This window comes from Gopherus evgoodei, chromosome 2, assembly GCF_007399415.2.
Source record: "Gopherus evgoodei ecotype Sinaloan lineage chromosome 2, rGopEvg1_v1.p, whole genome shotgun sequence".
Lineage (NCBI taxonomy): Eukaryota > Metazoa > Chordata > Testudines > Testudinidae > Gopherus > Gopherus evgoodei.
Genome location: NC_044323.1, coordinates 181,516,108 through 181,530,118, shown reverse-complemented (window position 1 = coordinate 181,530,118; position 14,011 = coordinate 181,516,108). Strand labels below are relative to the sequence as shown.

General features: G+C 40.0%; 1 protein-coding gene across 3 annotated transcripts in view; it reads left to right on the top strand.

Annotated features, from left to right (window-relative positions):
* CAP2 (cyclase associated actin cytoskeleton regulatory protein 2) overlaps positions 1-12,619 on the top strand; it is a 99,611-nt gene extending 86,992 nt beyond the window's left edge. For all 3 annotated transcript variants that reach the window (XM_030552454.1, XM_030552455.1, XM_030552456.1), the window contains exons 8-13: positions 2,523-2,712; positions 3,729-3,904; positions 5,308-5,431; positions 5,654-5,736; positions 8,750-8,890; positions 10,808-12,619. In XM_030552454.1, coding sequence (XP_030408314.1) covers positions 2,523-2,712; positions 3,729-3,904; positions 5,308-5,431; positions 5,654-5,736; positions 8,750-8,890; positions 10,808-10,891 — 798 coding nt within the window. In that variant the 3' untranslated portion in view covers positions 10,892-12,619. The remainder of the gene's footprint in view (positions 1-2,522; positions 2,713-3,728; positions 3,905-5,307; positions 5,432-5,653; positions 5,737-8,749; positions 8,891-10,807) is intronic.
* Positions 12,620-14,011: the final 1,392 nt, after the last annotated feature.

Genomic DNA, 14,011 nt, shown 5'->3' with positions numbered 1-14,011 from the left:
CCCAGGTGTGCTTACTGGGTGTGTTTGGTAACTTCATCTGAGTTCCTCATGCCTTGAGATGTGTACATACACTGGAGCAAACTCAGTCCTGAGTTATAGCTCAGCAATCTTATTACTTTAGATTTGTTTTTAGATGTCTCATTGGCCTAAATTATGACTGAAACTCATGACAGGTTAAAAAGTGGGACTAGGTTTTGAGAATCTCTTCCTATGCATAAATACAGGACAAATTCTGCTCTCACATACACCCATGTTATTCTGTTGATTTTATAAGATTACTTGGCTGTAACTCTTCTTCTTTCTAGACCAGTGGTTTTTATCTGGGGTCCACAGACTGCTTAAGATTTCCAAAAGGATCTGCACCTCCATTTTTAGGGGTCCACAAATGAGAAAAGGTTGAAAACCACTGTTCTAGACACTTCCCTATTTGATGTCAGCAACTTTTATAGCCTTCTTTCAAAACCTATGATTGTACTCCAGGCTGTTGTGCAGATCGATTTATCTGCAGTCTGCTGATATTCTGTCTATGTTGCTTGGCTGTAACTGAGAAGAGAATTTGGCATACAGGAAAAAAGTTTGCAACAGAAGTTCAACTTAACTCTTGAACTTCCTTGATTTCTGTTACAAATTTGATTGTTATTTTCTCTTCTCCCCTTCCCAAGCCACCTAAATGTGCATAAAAGTAAGAAACAAGAGAAAAATGCAGCTTGTTTACCATTCAATCTTTGATGGCTAAGTGAGAGCTGCTATGAATTCTAGGAGAATAGTGGAAGTATAATGATTTTTGTAACCTCTATTGTTTATTTAGCCCACAGAGCAGGAGGAATACAAAACACTGATGGTTTTACAGTGTTTAGAGTTCTGATCCTTTACTCACTACATGAGTCATAACTTGTATGCAACGATCTTACCCCAGACTGAAACGGTGGGAAAGTACATTACAGAGGTACTGTTGGTTGAATATATTATTAGCATATTTTTGTCAATTACTGCCATGCTTTTTACTTCTGACACAATTGCCAGAATGCTTCCTTATTGTTATAGAGCCTGATCCAAAGCCTGCTGAACTCAAATGAAAGACTCCCATTGACTGCAATGGGCTTTTGACCAGGCCTATAATAGGATGTGAGGCAGTTGGGCAGCATGGGGGAAAAATGATCCCAAAACCACACAAAAAGTTCTCTTTTCTCTAATGGAGAAATTTTCCCATCTGGCTCAAGTATCTGTGCTCTATGGGAGTGGAGTGGCTCTGGAGGTAAAATCCACCTTCCCATCTCAGGTTTTGTGAAGCCCAGCCTAGCCTTCACCCTCTTGACTGCTATTCTAGTCTATGGGCTGAAATAATTCAGTGACTCTGCTCACATGTGAACCTATGGCCTTTCCTGAAGCCTCATTCCATAGTCACTTTCCCCATTGGATTGTGCTGGACCCACACAGATGCCAGGCACTATTATGCATCCGTTCTCCTAGCAACCCGCCTGTGCAGCCCCCATGCAGGATATAATTGGGGCAGAGGGCCTCATGCTACTTCCATATAATCAGCCTGGACTGCTGCTGCTAGGTGGTAGTTATGCCTGAAACAATGAGGTTTTCAGGTATAGATTCCAAATGTCTGATCTTCCATAATGGATCCTATCAAATATAGTCTTTGTCCTCCTCTGCAGAGGTGCTGTCCAGATGAGGGATTCTTGGAATCAAAGTGACACTCAGTGAGTGGTCAAATCAAAGTGACACTCAATGAGTGGTCAGACAGAAAAAAGAATATTATTCCTTTGATCCTTCCTGACTTTCCTGTGAGTCAGGCAAATTAGAAATCTAAGATCTGAATCTGATTTTTTACTAATAAAGCCGTTCTGTTTCTTTTCATAGTGCACTGGCATAGACATATAATTCAGACAGACCAATACCGTATACTGCTGATTATACAAATTAATTGCTAGAAAGATTAGTTTATTCACACTATATCCATGTCCCCCATTACAGTATGTGTCTAACTTGTATTATGAATGCACCTGGAGCAATTGTGTTAGAAACACAGAAATTTTAAAAAAATAAAAAGCAGTCAAATCAGAATTCTGAAATATAGTGTTGAATTTAACAGCCTGAGTCACCACAGTCTTACACCATGTTGCAAAGTATATGCAAAATCTGAATGGTAGCATTTTATACCCACTTTGCATGTGTATAATTGGCTGGCCAAGTTCCACCCTATTATTCATTGTGTTATCACTGGAAATTAAAGTGAAATGCTTTTTTTATTTGTCTGGCCTATATTGAATGTGCATCATTCTGGGTTTTATTTTATCTGGATATTTGGGGAAAGAAGAAACCTTCTTCCTTACCTATTAATCTTTCTTAATATGCAAGTTCATTCATTGGTACCATCAATTTTTTCCAAGTCCACTGCTGGCCGAAGTCCAGCTCCCAGCAGCATTCAAGGATGAAAAGTAGTAAGAGATTCCATAATAGAGGGTTTTCTGAAAAACTGTATTAAACATATTTTCCATCTCTCTCACACATAGGGTCCAACTGCATCAACAGCATCTGTGTTGTCCACTCTAACAAGTGGGCAGTGCTTCCCACCACCCTCACCTCCACCGCTGCCCCCAGGACCTCCTCCTGTCTTTGATACAGAAAGTGGAAAGGATGAAGCAACCACATCTCGCTCAGCCTTGTTTGCCCAGCTTAACCAGGGAGAAGCAATTACCAAAGGTTAGAGGGAAATAGTTCAACTTGTCACTCTTCAGCCAACTGATACTAGCTACTGCTAAACGTACTTAGCCAAATTCTCCCTTCAGTCACATCCATACAGCCCAAAGCCAGTATATTTTTAAGCTTGGAAGCCTAAATTTAGGCATCTAAATTCATACTGAGGCACCCAAATAAATAGCCTGATTTTCAGAGATATTGAGCACTGGCAGCTCGCATTGAATAAGTAGGATCTCATAGGTGCTCAGCACCTTTGAAATTCAGGCCACTTATTTAGATCCCTTGGTGTGAATTTGGGCACCTTAATATGGACCCCCAAGTTTGACACTTTGGGTCCTGTTGACTTCAGTGGCAGTGCCCAAATGTCACTGAGACCAGAATTTGTCCACTCTGCATTTTCACACCCAGTACACTGATTTGTAGTGAGACATTGGTTTAGATAAGCAGGTACCGATTGCTATACCACTGTATAATGTTGTCGTAAGTATACCTAGATAAAGCTATTAAGCTTTTCTCAAGAAGACTGGACAGTCTTAATTAGTGTACACAGCTTTGAGTTAAAATATACTCAGTACAGTAAAGTTCAGTCTTTGGCCCTAGATATTCTGAGGATGGGTGCATTACAAATCAGATTAGATAGAGAATCTAATTTTCACAGATGAACCTATAAAATTAATGGAGTGGCAGCATGCACAGATCATGACAAATATAGTGAACCTTCAGATCTATGTACAGAGAGATGCCAATAGACATTGCTGAGCTTATCTGTGGAGACATAATGCCAGTCCATTCACAGTCAAAGAACTTTTAAATAAAAGTATGAGGCCAGACCGTTCCTTTTTGGCTAAATACCTAAAGCAGCATAAAAGCATGTTGGACATTTGAATACATTTGTAATAAAACTAGCTATGGTATTCTCTTCCCTGTTTTAATATTAACCTCTCTAGGGGTCTAATGCTGTGAGAGAGATTCTTAGGCATATTAACACCTCTTTGTTTATTTTTGTTTGTTTTTTTTAGGGCTACGACATGTCTCAGATGACCAGAAGACCCATAAGAATCCCAATCTACGTGCTCAGGGTCCTCCAGTTCGTTCTCCTACAAAAAGCCATACTCCAAGCCCCACTTCTCCCAAAAATTCTCCTCAGCAGATTCATTCTCCTTTGTTAGAACTAGAGGGAAAGAAATGGAGAGTGGTAAGTTCAGCTCACATCTCACATACACGTGTACTTGTGCCTGGAATATCCCCAGAGGAATTGTACCTGCCTGAAGCACAATCTTTCCAGTGCTCCTCTGGGGGCACAGTGGCTCTGCACTGTCCCATATAGCCACAGCTTAGTCCTTAATATTCTTGTGGGATTTATAACTTGTTCATTTGTTGGTGAGATTAGTATAATGGTTTACCTGAACTGGAAAATACTGTTATAAAGTTCAGAACCAATACTTTAGTTCTTAAATCAGTCAAAAAGTCCCTCAGCAGGAAACGCAGAGGGAGTAAGGTCCCATCGTGCAAGCCACTCTTACATATGAGAGATATAGTTGTTGTGACGCAATGGAAGTTCTCTTCATTTATTAGCCAGTGGAAGCACCTGTCTAGGTACTCATATCATCACGATATCATAGTATTTACAAATAGAGAGAACGATTGTGTTCCATCTTCTTTCCCAACCCATAGAACGAATAGATTAAACTAATCAAAGGTGGGTTTTTTTGTTTGTTTGGGGGTTTTTTGGGGGGTGAGGGGTGGGTGTTGCATATGCATGCAAAGAACTTATTAAATGGAAAGTTACATTGTTTATAAGGGGGGGAAGACAAGACATGATTTAGTCAGTTGGTAGCTTCCATAGGCCCTTGTTTGCATGAGTCACAGTGTGCATGAGGGACAGCCATTGTCTACATGGGTTGTGCTATGCTAGTGATAGAGTACCTGGAATATTCTCACTGAGACAGGAAAGTGCAGTAAAGGCAAAACATGGGAGAGCCCCTGTGTACATGCTAAGTAGACCAGCATTTTGCTATGAATTCTGTTTTACCATGCTGGGACAGGCAGTGTGTAGCTTACGTACCTCAAGTCTCCCATTGAAATCAATTGAAAGTCTTGAGCACAAAATGGGCCCTCAGTGTCTTGCAGATAGAAGGGAAGGTCTTCATGCGCTACCCCTTGTTGGATACTGCCTTGCTCACACCTAACCCTAATGAATTATATAACAGTACGGCACAAACAACTTGTTCTATTCCTGAAGGAGCCTTCTTGTTCTAAAACTGAGTAGTAACCAAGCAACAACTTCTCTGGAATAGTTTTAAATAGTTGAGTATAAGAACCTAGTACCAAAATAAACATGTTTTTGTCTTGGTCAGTGTTAAGATCTTCACAGCACAGACATTTCAGCTCTAAATCATGCACGCACAACACTGAATATGTGCCCTCATAAACCCAATCAGTTAGACTTATCACAGGCTGAGATAAGTGAGAATCTTTTTTTCCCCCCCTTCTCTTTCTGTGTGAAGATGCAGTGACTGGAATAAGTTGTGCTTAAAGTCTACCTTATTGCTGCCTTATTAAAGATAATGAAACCACTATATGCATTTTTTAAAACAGGAATACCAAGAGGATAAGAACGACCTTGTTATTACTGATACTGAACTCAAGCAAGTGGCTTACATTTTTAAATGCAACAAATCTACACTACAAATGAAAGGAAAAATAAATTCCATTACAATTGGTGAGTGAACAGTCTCACATATGAGCTTTGGGGCAGTAAGTCTTGGAAAGATTTGCACATGCAGTTAACTTTATGGACATGAGTAATCCTGTGTAAAGGTACTCGCACATGTAAGTCATTGAAGGGTTGAAGCATTTTAGTTTTTAATGTGGTCATGTAATTTTTTTTTAAAACATATCTTTTTATTTTGCCTTCATTTGTTTGGGGTTTGTTTGTTTGTAGACAACTGCAGAAAGTTTGGCCTTCTGTTTGACAACGTCGTGGGTATCGTGGAAGTGATCAATTCCAGGGATATTCAGATTCAGGTAAACATCCAATTAGAAAAGAAGAAGAAAAGAACCAACAACTTCAAAGTGGTATTCAGCTACTTGAGATGATTGCAGCTTCCCTGGAGTATATAAAAAAATTCTATATTTCCAAAAGTTAGCTTTTAGATGCACGAAATTCTTCTAACTTGTCTCGAAAAAGATAAAAAGTTACTATTGTTTTTGCCTTTGAGTTTTGAAGTGCCACTGATTAAGGCTCCCTTTCAAGAACACCTTTCCTTAATGTTCTAGTGCCATAGTTGAGATCAGCAGAGGTATTTTCTTATAGTCTGGGAACTGTCACTTCTGGGGAATGGTGGTCAGGTTCTCTCAATGAATGGCCCTCAACTTTGGACTCCATGCATCCTGATCCATCAGTGCCAGAGTTTGGCAAAGCTTCATGGCATAGTGCCACTCGTTTGCCTAACGTGCTAAAGTCAAGAAAGTGGTTGTGAGGCTCGGCTAATTTTTTCCATTTGCCCACTGAGGATGTTGGAGTAGATTTTCAAATGGCACCTAACTCTCAATTCCTTCAGTTGAGAGCTAGGTGCTGCACCCTTGAAAGTCTACCCTGTTAGCAACAGAATGGAATTGAAATGGCTTCTCCGGCTTCGTTGGGAGAAGGGCAGACAATGGCTTTTCTTTAAAATATCAATAAAAAATAAAACCCTTGAAACATTCATCAGCTCATATCCTGCTATTGGTCTCAAGGTTCACCTTCCTCACCGAAATCAGTGGGGTCTTCTACTTACATGTCGATGGGCTGATACAGCAGAGTGAGTGACATTAATAAAGAAGAATAGTGTACTATGCTTCAGAAATGTGGGTCAAAGCCATCACAGGGAGAGAAACAGGAAGATATTTTGTATCTTTTAAATGTTAAACAAGTGGATGCCATTACTACTAGCTACGTGTCTACTTCTGAACATTAACCAGTAACTTTATAGGTAATTACTACATTTCCTTTTGTGGGAAAGAGGCAGTTGGGAGAGAGAAAAGGGCATGATTATTTAGGACACAGTGATCTCTTTTTCAATAAACAGAGGATTTTGTTTGTTTGCACTAGACCCAGGGCCGTAGCAACAAAGAACGTGGCCCCCTCCGAACATATGTCCGGGGCCCCTTACAATGCAGAAACGATAAAAAACTAAACAACTAAATTAATAACATTTATCCGCCGACCGCCATTATGAACGCAAATACACATTCTTTGGGTCCAACTAAAATTCGAAACTGACCGACAGACAACTGATGTAGCCAGTAGCATTATGATGTATCATAATGACTTCACGGTTTTGTCAGTAAAACCGACATGGATTGTGCAGTAGCATCAATAAATGTCACTTACCTAGTTATACCTTACATTTTTTTTTGCCACTTTTAGGGGCCCCCTTCCTTGCGGGGCCCCCTCTGGTCGGAGGGTACGGAGGGCGCTCGCTACGCCTCTGACTAGATCTATTCACAAAAGCTGAAAAATATATACATAATGAATAGGAATGCCACATCTTGTTAAACTTCAAGTAAGAGGGAAATATATTTGCTAAAATCAAAATGCCTTTGATGATTCAGGCTTCATGAATGTTGCATAAGATTTCAGTGCCTTATAGCATGGCTGGTCTTGCACTTAAAGAAAAGTATGAGTCAGGCTGACTAACAGCTGTTTCAAGCAGGCTGCTGTCTTCTTTTTAAGGGTTTGATCCTGCAAGGTGCTGAGCACCTGAATTCTGTCAGCACTTCGCAGGTTTGGTCATATGAATGATATGTTAATGTAACAGATCACTGGAATTCATAAGCAGATCTTGCCATAAATAGCAATAGTAGTGCAATGCTCTTAGCTCTTCACCCCCACCAGTATAACTATTTACTGTTTTTTTTCCTGGTGGGTTAATATTTAATCAAATAAAATATCCCCCGTCATACCATATGATCCATATAGGAGCATACTTTCGCCTCAGTGGAGCTCTATTAAAATCAACCTAGACACAGTGCTCCACTTGCACAGACTAGCCATAGAATCAAGGCCATGGTCACTTAACACTCTGTGTTTATCAGCATGTTGTTCGGGAACTGAATCTGAAATGTATTAACGTGAATGATGTGAGCAAACGCTCCTTTTTATTTATATTTGAAGATTATATTTCCCCCTGCTGCTGCTGTTTTATGACCCTAACTAACCTCTGTCCTTTTGACACCTTGCCGAGCATATACCATGTGGCTCTAGTTACTGCTTTGGGGGGGGTGAGGAGTGAGGCAGGGCAGAGAAGGGGATTCTTACTGACAAACAGTGACTCAGAGTTGTTTACAACCCCACAGATGCAAAGAAGAGTTGGCTTGTTTCCTCTTCTCGCCTCAAAAAAATCTTGCACTTGCTTTCAAACTGACTTAAAGAAATGTCTGTTTAATTTAAATTGTAATCAATTTCAATACACTTTTAGAGCTGTACCATAGCTGGCAGGGGAAAAAAAATAATTATTTCTTACTATGTGCTGCAATACCTCAGACACCCTTCAGGCTGCAGAATGTTTTATGCAGAAACTTATAGACCATCTCTCCAATGAAGGAGTATTTGCAGTCAGTCATTTTGTATGTGTGTAGGGGAGGTGGGGGGGATCTGTTTCCCCCATAAGTCCCACTGACTTACATGCAAGTTATGCACTAGTACTGGTGGGAGTGTGTGTCCATGATCTTATCCCCTTCGGTAAAGAGTGCCAAGGGGTGGAGACTTTGTGTGTGTGTGTGAGAGAGGAGTAGAAGCTTGTTGTCTAAAAGTTGATATTTTAGAACTTCTGGGCTAGAGAATAACATTTAATACAGTTAAACAGTAGCAGCCTTCCCACCATCTATTAATTGGTCAATGCTAGTCTGTTTAAATCCCCAAATGTAAATACAGCTGCCATACATCAGAGGTTGGTGGCCAAAGTCAGGATCAGAAGGTGGATGGGAGTTTTGTTATTAACTGTTACTTTCACTGTCACAGTGGCATTTGGTATTAGGTGCATTTATTGTTCTTCAGGTAATGGGGAAAGTGCCAACCATTTCGATTAACAAGACAGAAGGCTGCCACATATACCTCAGTGAAGATTCGTTAGACTGTGAGATTGTGAGTGCCAAGTCATCTGAAATGAACATTCTCATCCCCCTAAATGGAGATTATGTAAGTGGAATATTTTTAAAGACTCAATTTTTCTCCCTCTTTTAATCTGTGCAGTGATTAGCCTTTCATATTACTAGGCAAGTAGAAGTTATAAAGTGCCACAATTCCCCCCCCAGCAAAGTGTGATTCAAATCATAAAAATAAACCCTCTTTCATACACCAATAGTCTCAGCTACAGTCCATCAAAGAACACCTTTTCCTGGGGTGCAAGGAAATTTTGTACATTAATAAAGCCTTTATCTTTTTCCATTGTGATGGAAAATAATTCAGTGTCTCCTATGTCAATTTAGTCTTTAGCCAGTGTGAAACAGATTTCTAACTATAATTTCCTGACACACATTATAAAAACATTAACTCAAAAGACAGGAAACGATAGTGTTAAGGTCAACATAATCCCATATTAATTCTCAAATAATACAATGTATTTTTAAATACAATCTTTTTGTACACATATAGTATCTTGTAGTACTTTCTGCGTGTGCCAGACAGAGTCCAGGAAAGCTATTCATAGAGAAGGTGCACGTTACCTGAAGCAAGGGCTCTGACTCCTCTACTGAGGTTCTCATACTGCACTTAGGACTGCAGTATCTCAGCACCTCCCGTGGAACTGTGCCTCATTCACTGCATGCAGTACAGCAGCAGGTTAGCATATAGTTAGACTGTATTGTAATACATACACACAAAGGGGCAGGGTTAAAGTTGTGTATGCAACTTTACTGAGGGCTTAATCAGGCTACCTTAACGTTCTCTTAATATTTTTGTGCTCCAATTCGACTGGGGAGCTTTGTTAATTTAAAAAAAAAAAGCTAGACACTATACCCTAAATGTTCAGCAGTGGCTAGTGGTCCTGGGTGCCCAACTTCAGACACCTTAAAAGGGCCTCATTTTCTGTAAATCAGGCCCCTTTAAACGTGTCTCGAGCTGGGTACCCAAAATCACTAGTCATTTAAGAAAATGTAAATCTACTGAAATGCCTTCGCAGGGTATGAAGAAAGGAGCCCTCTCTTCCACATCTTAGGAGCATCACACAATTTTTACCATACAGGGTGTGCAGAACCTGAGGCCAGGGCTCCAACAGAGTCCCTGGCCACCTTCACAGGTGTACACTGAATGAGCTAAGGACTCCTGTGAAGTCCTGCATCACTGACTGTACATATTGTGTCTTTTGGAATACTTCACTGTTAAAGTGGTAACATGACAGCGTTTTTGTTACATGCTCCTTTGTTCATCCACCTAAGAATGGTGAACAGTTATCTTGAGATCTGAGATTAAATCTGCCACTGAATTCTGGGGATTGACCATGGGTTTTGCTCTGTAGGATATCACTGTTCTCTTTAAAATTCCTGTTAGTCTTGTCACTACCTTACCAGGTTTAAGTCCTTCTTTTCTTCATTCCCATCCAGTTAGCTTGGCTGCCTGCTAATGGAGTCCATAGTCTTTTTTGAAAGAAGGTACACCTCTACCTCGGTATAACGCTGTCCTCAGGAGCCAAAAAATCTTACTGTGTTATAGGTGAAACTACATTATATTGAACTTGCTTTGATCCACTGGAGTGCACAGCCCGGCCCCCCAGAGCACCGCTTTACCTCGTTATATCCGAATTTGTGTTATATCAGGTTGCGTTATATCGGGATAGAGATGTACATTGACGTAGTTTGCCCAACTAATGAGGAAAGGAGACTGTTACAAACTAGCACATGAACAAAACTATGTGAATTATGGTAGTAATGAGCTTGTTTTCTGCGTGGCATTGAAACAAACAGTTTCCTGCAGGCAATGAAGAAGGCCTCTTTGTAATCCAGGCATGTCTGAGTTACAAATGCCTTGTCAATCATGCAGCACTAATAGTACTCCATTAGTTTTTATAAGATAGCCACTGTTTATCTAACACTGGTTGTTACTCTTTCCATTTACCAGAAAGAATTTCCTGTTCCTGAACAGTTCAAGACAGCATGGGATGGATCTAAGTTGGTCACTGAACCTGCAGAGATTGTAGGTTAACTTCCTAATGCCATACAGCACCTGCTGACCACAATCTCAGACCAAGGTCAGCCTAAATAAAACTGCAACATAAAGAACTAGAAGTAACAGTAGCTCATACTTTTGTAGTCAGTCTTCAAACAGCAGCTCTGTATGCTAGAAACAATGACATGTCTGGCACGCTTTTATTAGGCATTCTGATATTTTTAAAGTTTCCACATAGTTTGCCTTCATTTATGGTTTTGATTCTACATGATGTCATGTGAACGTAAGGGATTTAAAAAAAACAAAACCTCCATTCACATTATTGGCTATTACACTGCACACAATAAGCCAAAAATATTGCATGATATACTTTGCTACCATGTTTCAGTGCATTCTTTTTTACGTTTCTGCTAGTCAAAAATAATCTTAAAACAGTTAAGATGTTTATTTTACCTTTTAGACAATTCATGTATGATGTGGTGAACATGTACCCCTAGGAAGTGTGTGATTCCTGTAGTTCTGTTCTAATCATCATAGGGGTTTTTAAGACGCAAAAGTACAATTTTCAGCAATACATTTTGCCAGTGGAATATAAAAACAGGATATTTTAATCAAACATTTTTCTAATATGTATATGTAGAGTATCCCTCAGCTTTCAGTTTACACAGACCTGTTGTATCCCTTTTGGTTGTAAATTATTAATCTTAATATCTTCTAGAAAATATTACTTAATGTTCAGCATATCATCTGAAGGTTTTTCACTTCTCTGATTTCTCTTGTGTTCCTTTATTTGGGGCTACGGGGAGGAGGGGAATTTTTTTTCTTCACACAGTACGTCACAGCCTGCTCTGAAAACTGAGGGCAGGTCTACACTACAGCCAGGATCAATGCTCTGAGATCAATTCACTGGCGGTCGATTTAGCGGGTCTAATGAAGACCCACCAAATCTACAGCAGATCATTCTCCAGTCGACCCCTGTACTCTATCCCCAACAAGAAGAGTAAGGTAAGTCGATGGGAGAGTTTCTTCCATCGACCCCCCGTGGTGTAGACCCTGCGGTAACTCGACCTAAGGTACATCGACTCCAGCTACGTGTAGCTGGAGTTGCATAATGTAGATCGACTTTCCATGGTAGCTTGAGATAGTATGTGCCCCAAATCATAAAACAGGCCTAAGTGTCAGATGCCCTATACCTGGTTTCCTTGCTGATTTTGTTTCTCTAAAGTATTCTATTGTATAAGTGTTCTGTTGGGGATGTAGTCCCAGGAGTTTTTTTAGCCACTTGCAAGATTTGCATACTAATCTTCAAACATGTCCATAAATAAAAGCCATAGATGTATTCCATCTGAATTCTGAACCCAAATTAAAGGGACTATTTCTTGTTTAAGACCCTTGATTCTATGTTACAGTTCTTATTTACATGCTTTTTTAACACTAAGGTGGAGTGTGCTATACATTTTACAATTTCAGTAGGTAGTAATCAAAATTCAGCATTCATTTTTGATCACTTGTAATATTTTGTAAGAGTGAAATCATAGTTATATGCTTGCAAAGCTAGTTACAGGATATACATTGTGCCTACTGCACCTTTTCAGAGTACATAAATTCCTTCAGTTTTAAAGTATCTGATTGTACCAGAACCAATAGTGCTTTTATTATCTGATGTTTTTATCTGTATGTATAATGTTGTGGCTTTAGTACATACCATTTTTGAACAGTAAACCTATTCTGAAATAAAAAAGGAGTCTGTACTTGGTTTAAATACAGCGAGTTCAAAGTGTACTTCATTTAAGTGTTTTCATCCATTTTCCTAAATGCCATTTCAAAAGGTTTGAATGAGGAGAGGCAGCTCTGACTCCCTGCTGTTGACCGAGTGTCTCTTGTACATCATATCCAACCCTTCCCTCTCCCAGCTTGGATATAATGTATTACTGATAATGGGCAGACTTATAGTTTCAAAATTAAAGCCTTAGTAGCAACTATAGAACTTCGGAGGCCCTCACTTTAAATAATTGCATTGTACATCACTCTTTTTGGTGCACCTGTATGTGCTATAGAGTATGTCCTGGAAATGACCATATTCAAGTTGGAGTCGCTGAAACTTTGTTTCTAGTCTCAGCTCTGCCTATAACTCAATGTGGGCCCTTGGGCTTGTCCCTTTTGGGCTGATTGTCAGAGATGCACAGCATAGCATCATCCACTAGTTGTGCAATATATTTCACCTGGATGTAGAGCACATACCTAAAGAAAACAGGCGGCTGGTGTATGTCATGACAGAACAGTTTATTAACATTAAGAACACTAATCATTTCTGCCATAAAACAATCACACAAAGAACATTTTAAACCTCAGCCACCGACTTCTCTTCTAATCCTACATCTGATATTGATACTATGTATGTCATCACTCAGCAATATGATGCCAACCAAACCTTTGGACTGCTGAAGCAAAACATTTAAATATTGGAAATAATACAGAGAACGGGCCCTTTTGAACTTTAAAGCCTTTATTCTCAATGTTGTCATTGTCTGTATATTTTTGTTTGTTAATGGAAAGAGATGGGAGTTATGAGGTGGCCAAAATAGCAGCTTCTAGTTTCAGTGGCTGAAGAGTTGTAGCTTTTGGAGTGAAGAGTCAGCCTTGTATCCAAGGTAATAAATACAGGACACAAGGTTGTATCTTGTGAACACATCTCAACTTCTTTTCATCAGTGTAATTATAGATAAATGTGATCATCATCATTGTACTAATAGAGACAATATCTAGACTCTGGAACCACAGGTTAAAATCCTTCTGGCATCAATTCCACCCTTTATCCTTCCAAGGTGTATAAACAGCACCATAAGTTGTTCACTGTGTAGATCCTTTTTTATTATTATCATACCTTCCCTGAGGGACTGTTTGCTAGGATGTTAGAGATCTTATGACACTTTCCACAAAGTAGGGGTTGCTTCATGGTTCTTAGCCAAAAGTGTCCCTTCTCCCAGGGCCGTCCCTAGCTATTCTGGGGCCCAGTGCAGGGGGTGTGGGGGGGGGGGCCAGGCCTCTACAGGTTGTGTGTGGCTGGTCCCAGGCCTCCGCTGGTGGGAGGCTGGCTTGGGGTGAACCACCCCCCAGCACTCACCAGTGGCGCAGCAGTGGCTGGGTCCGTCCCTG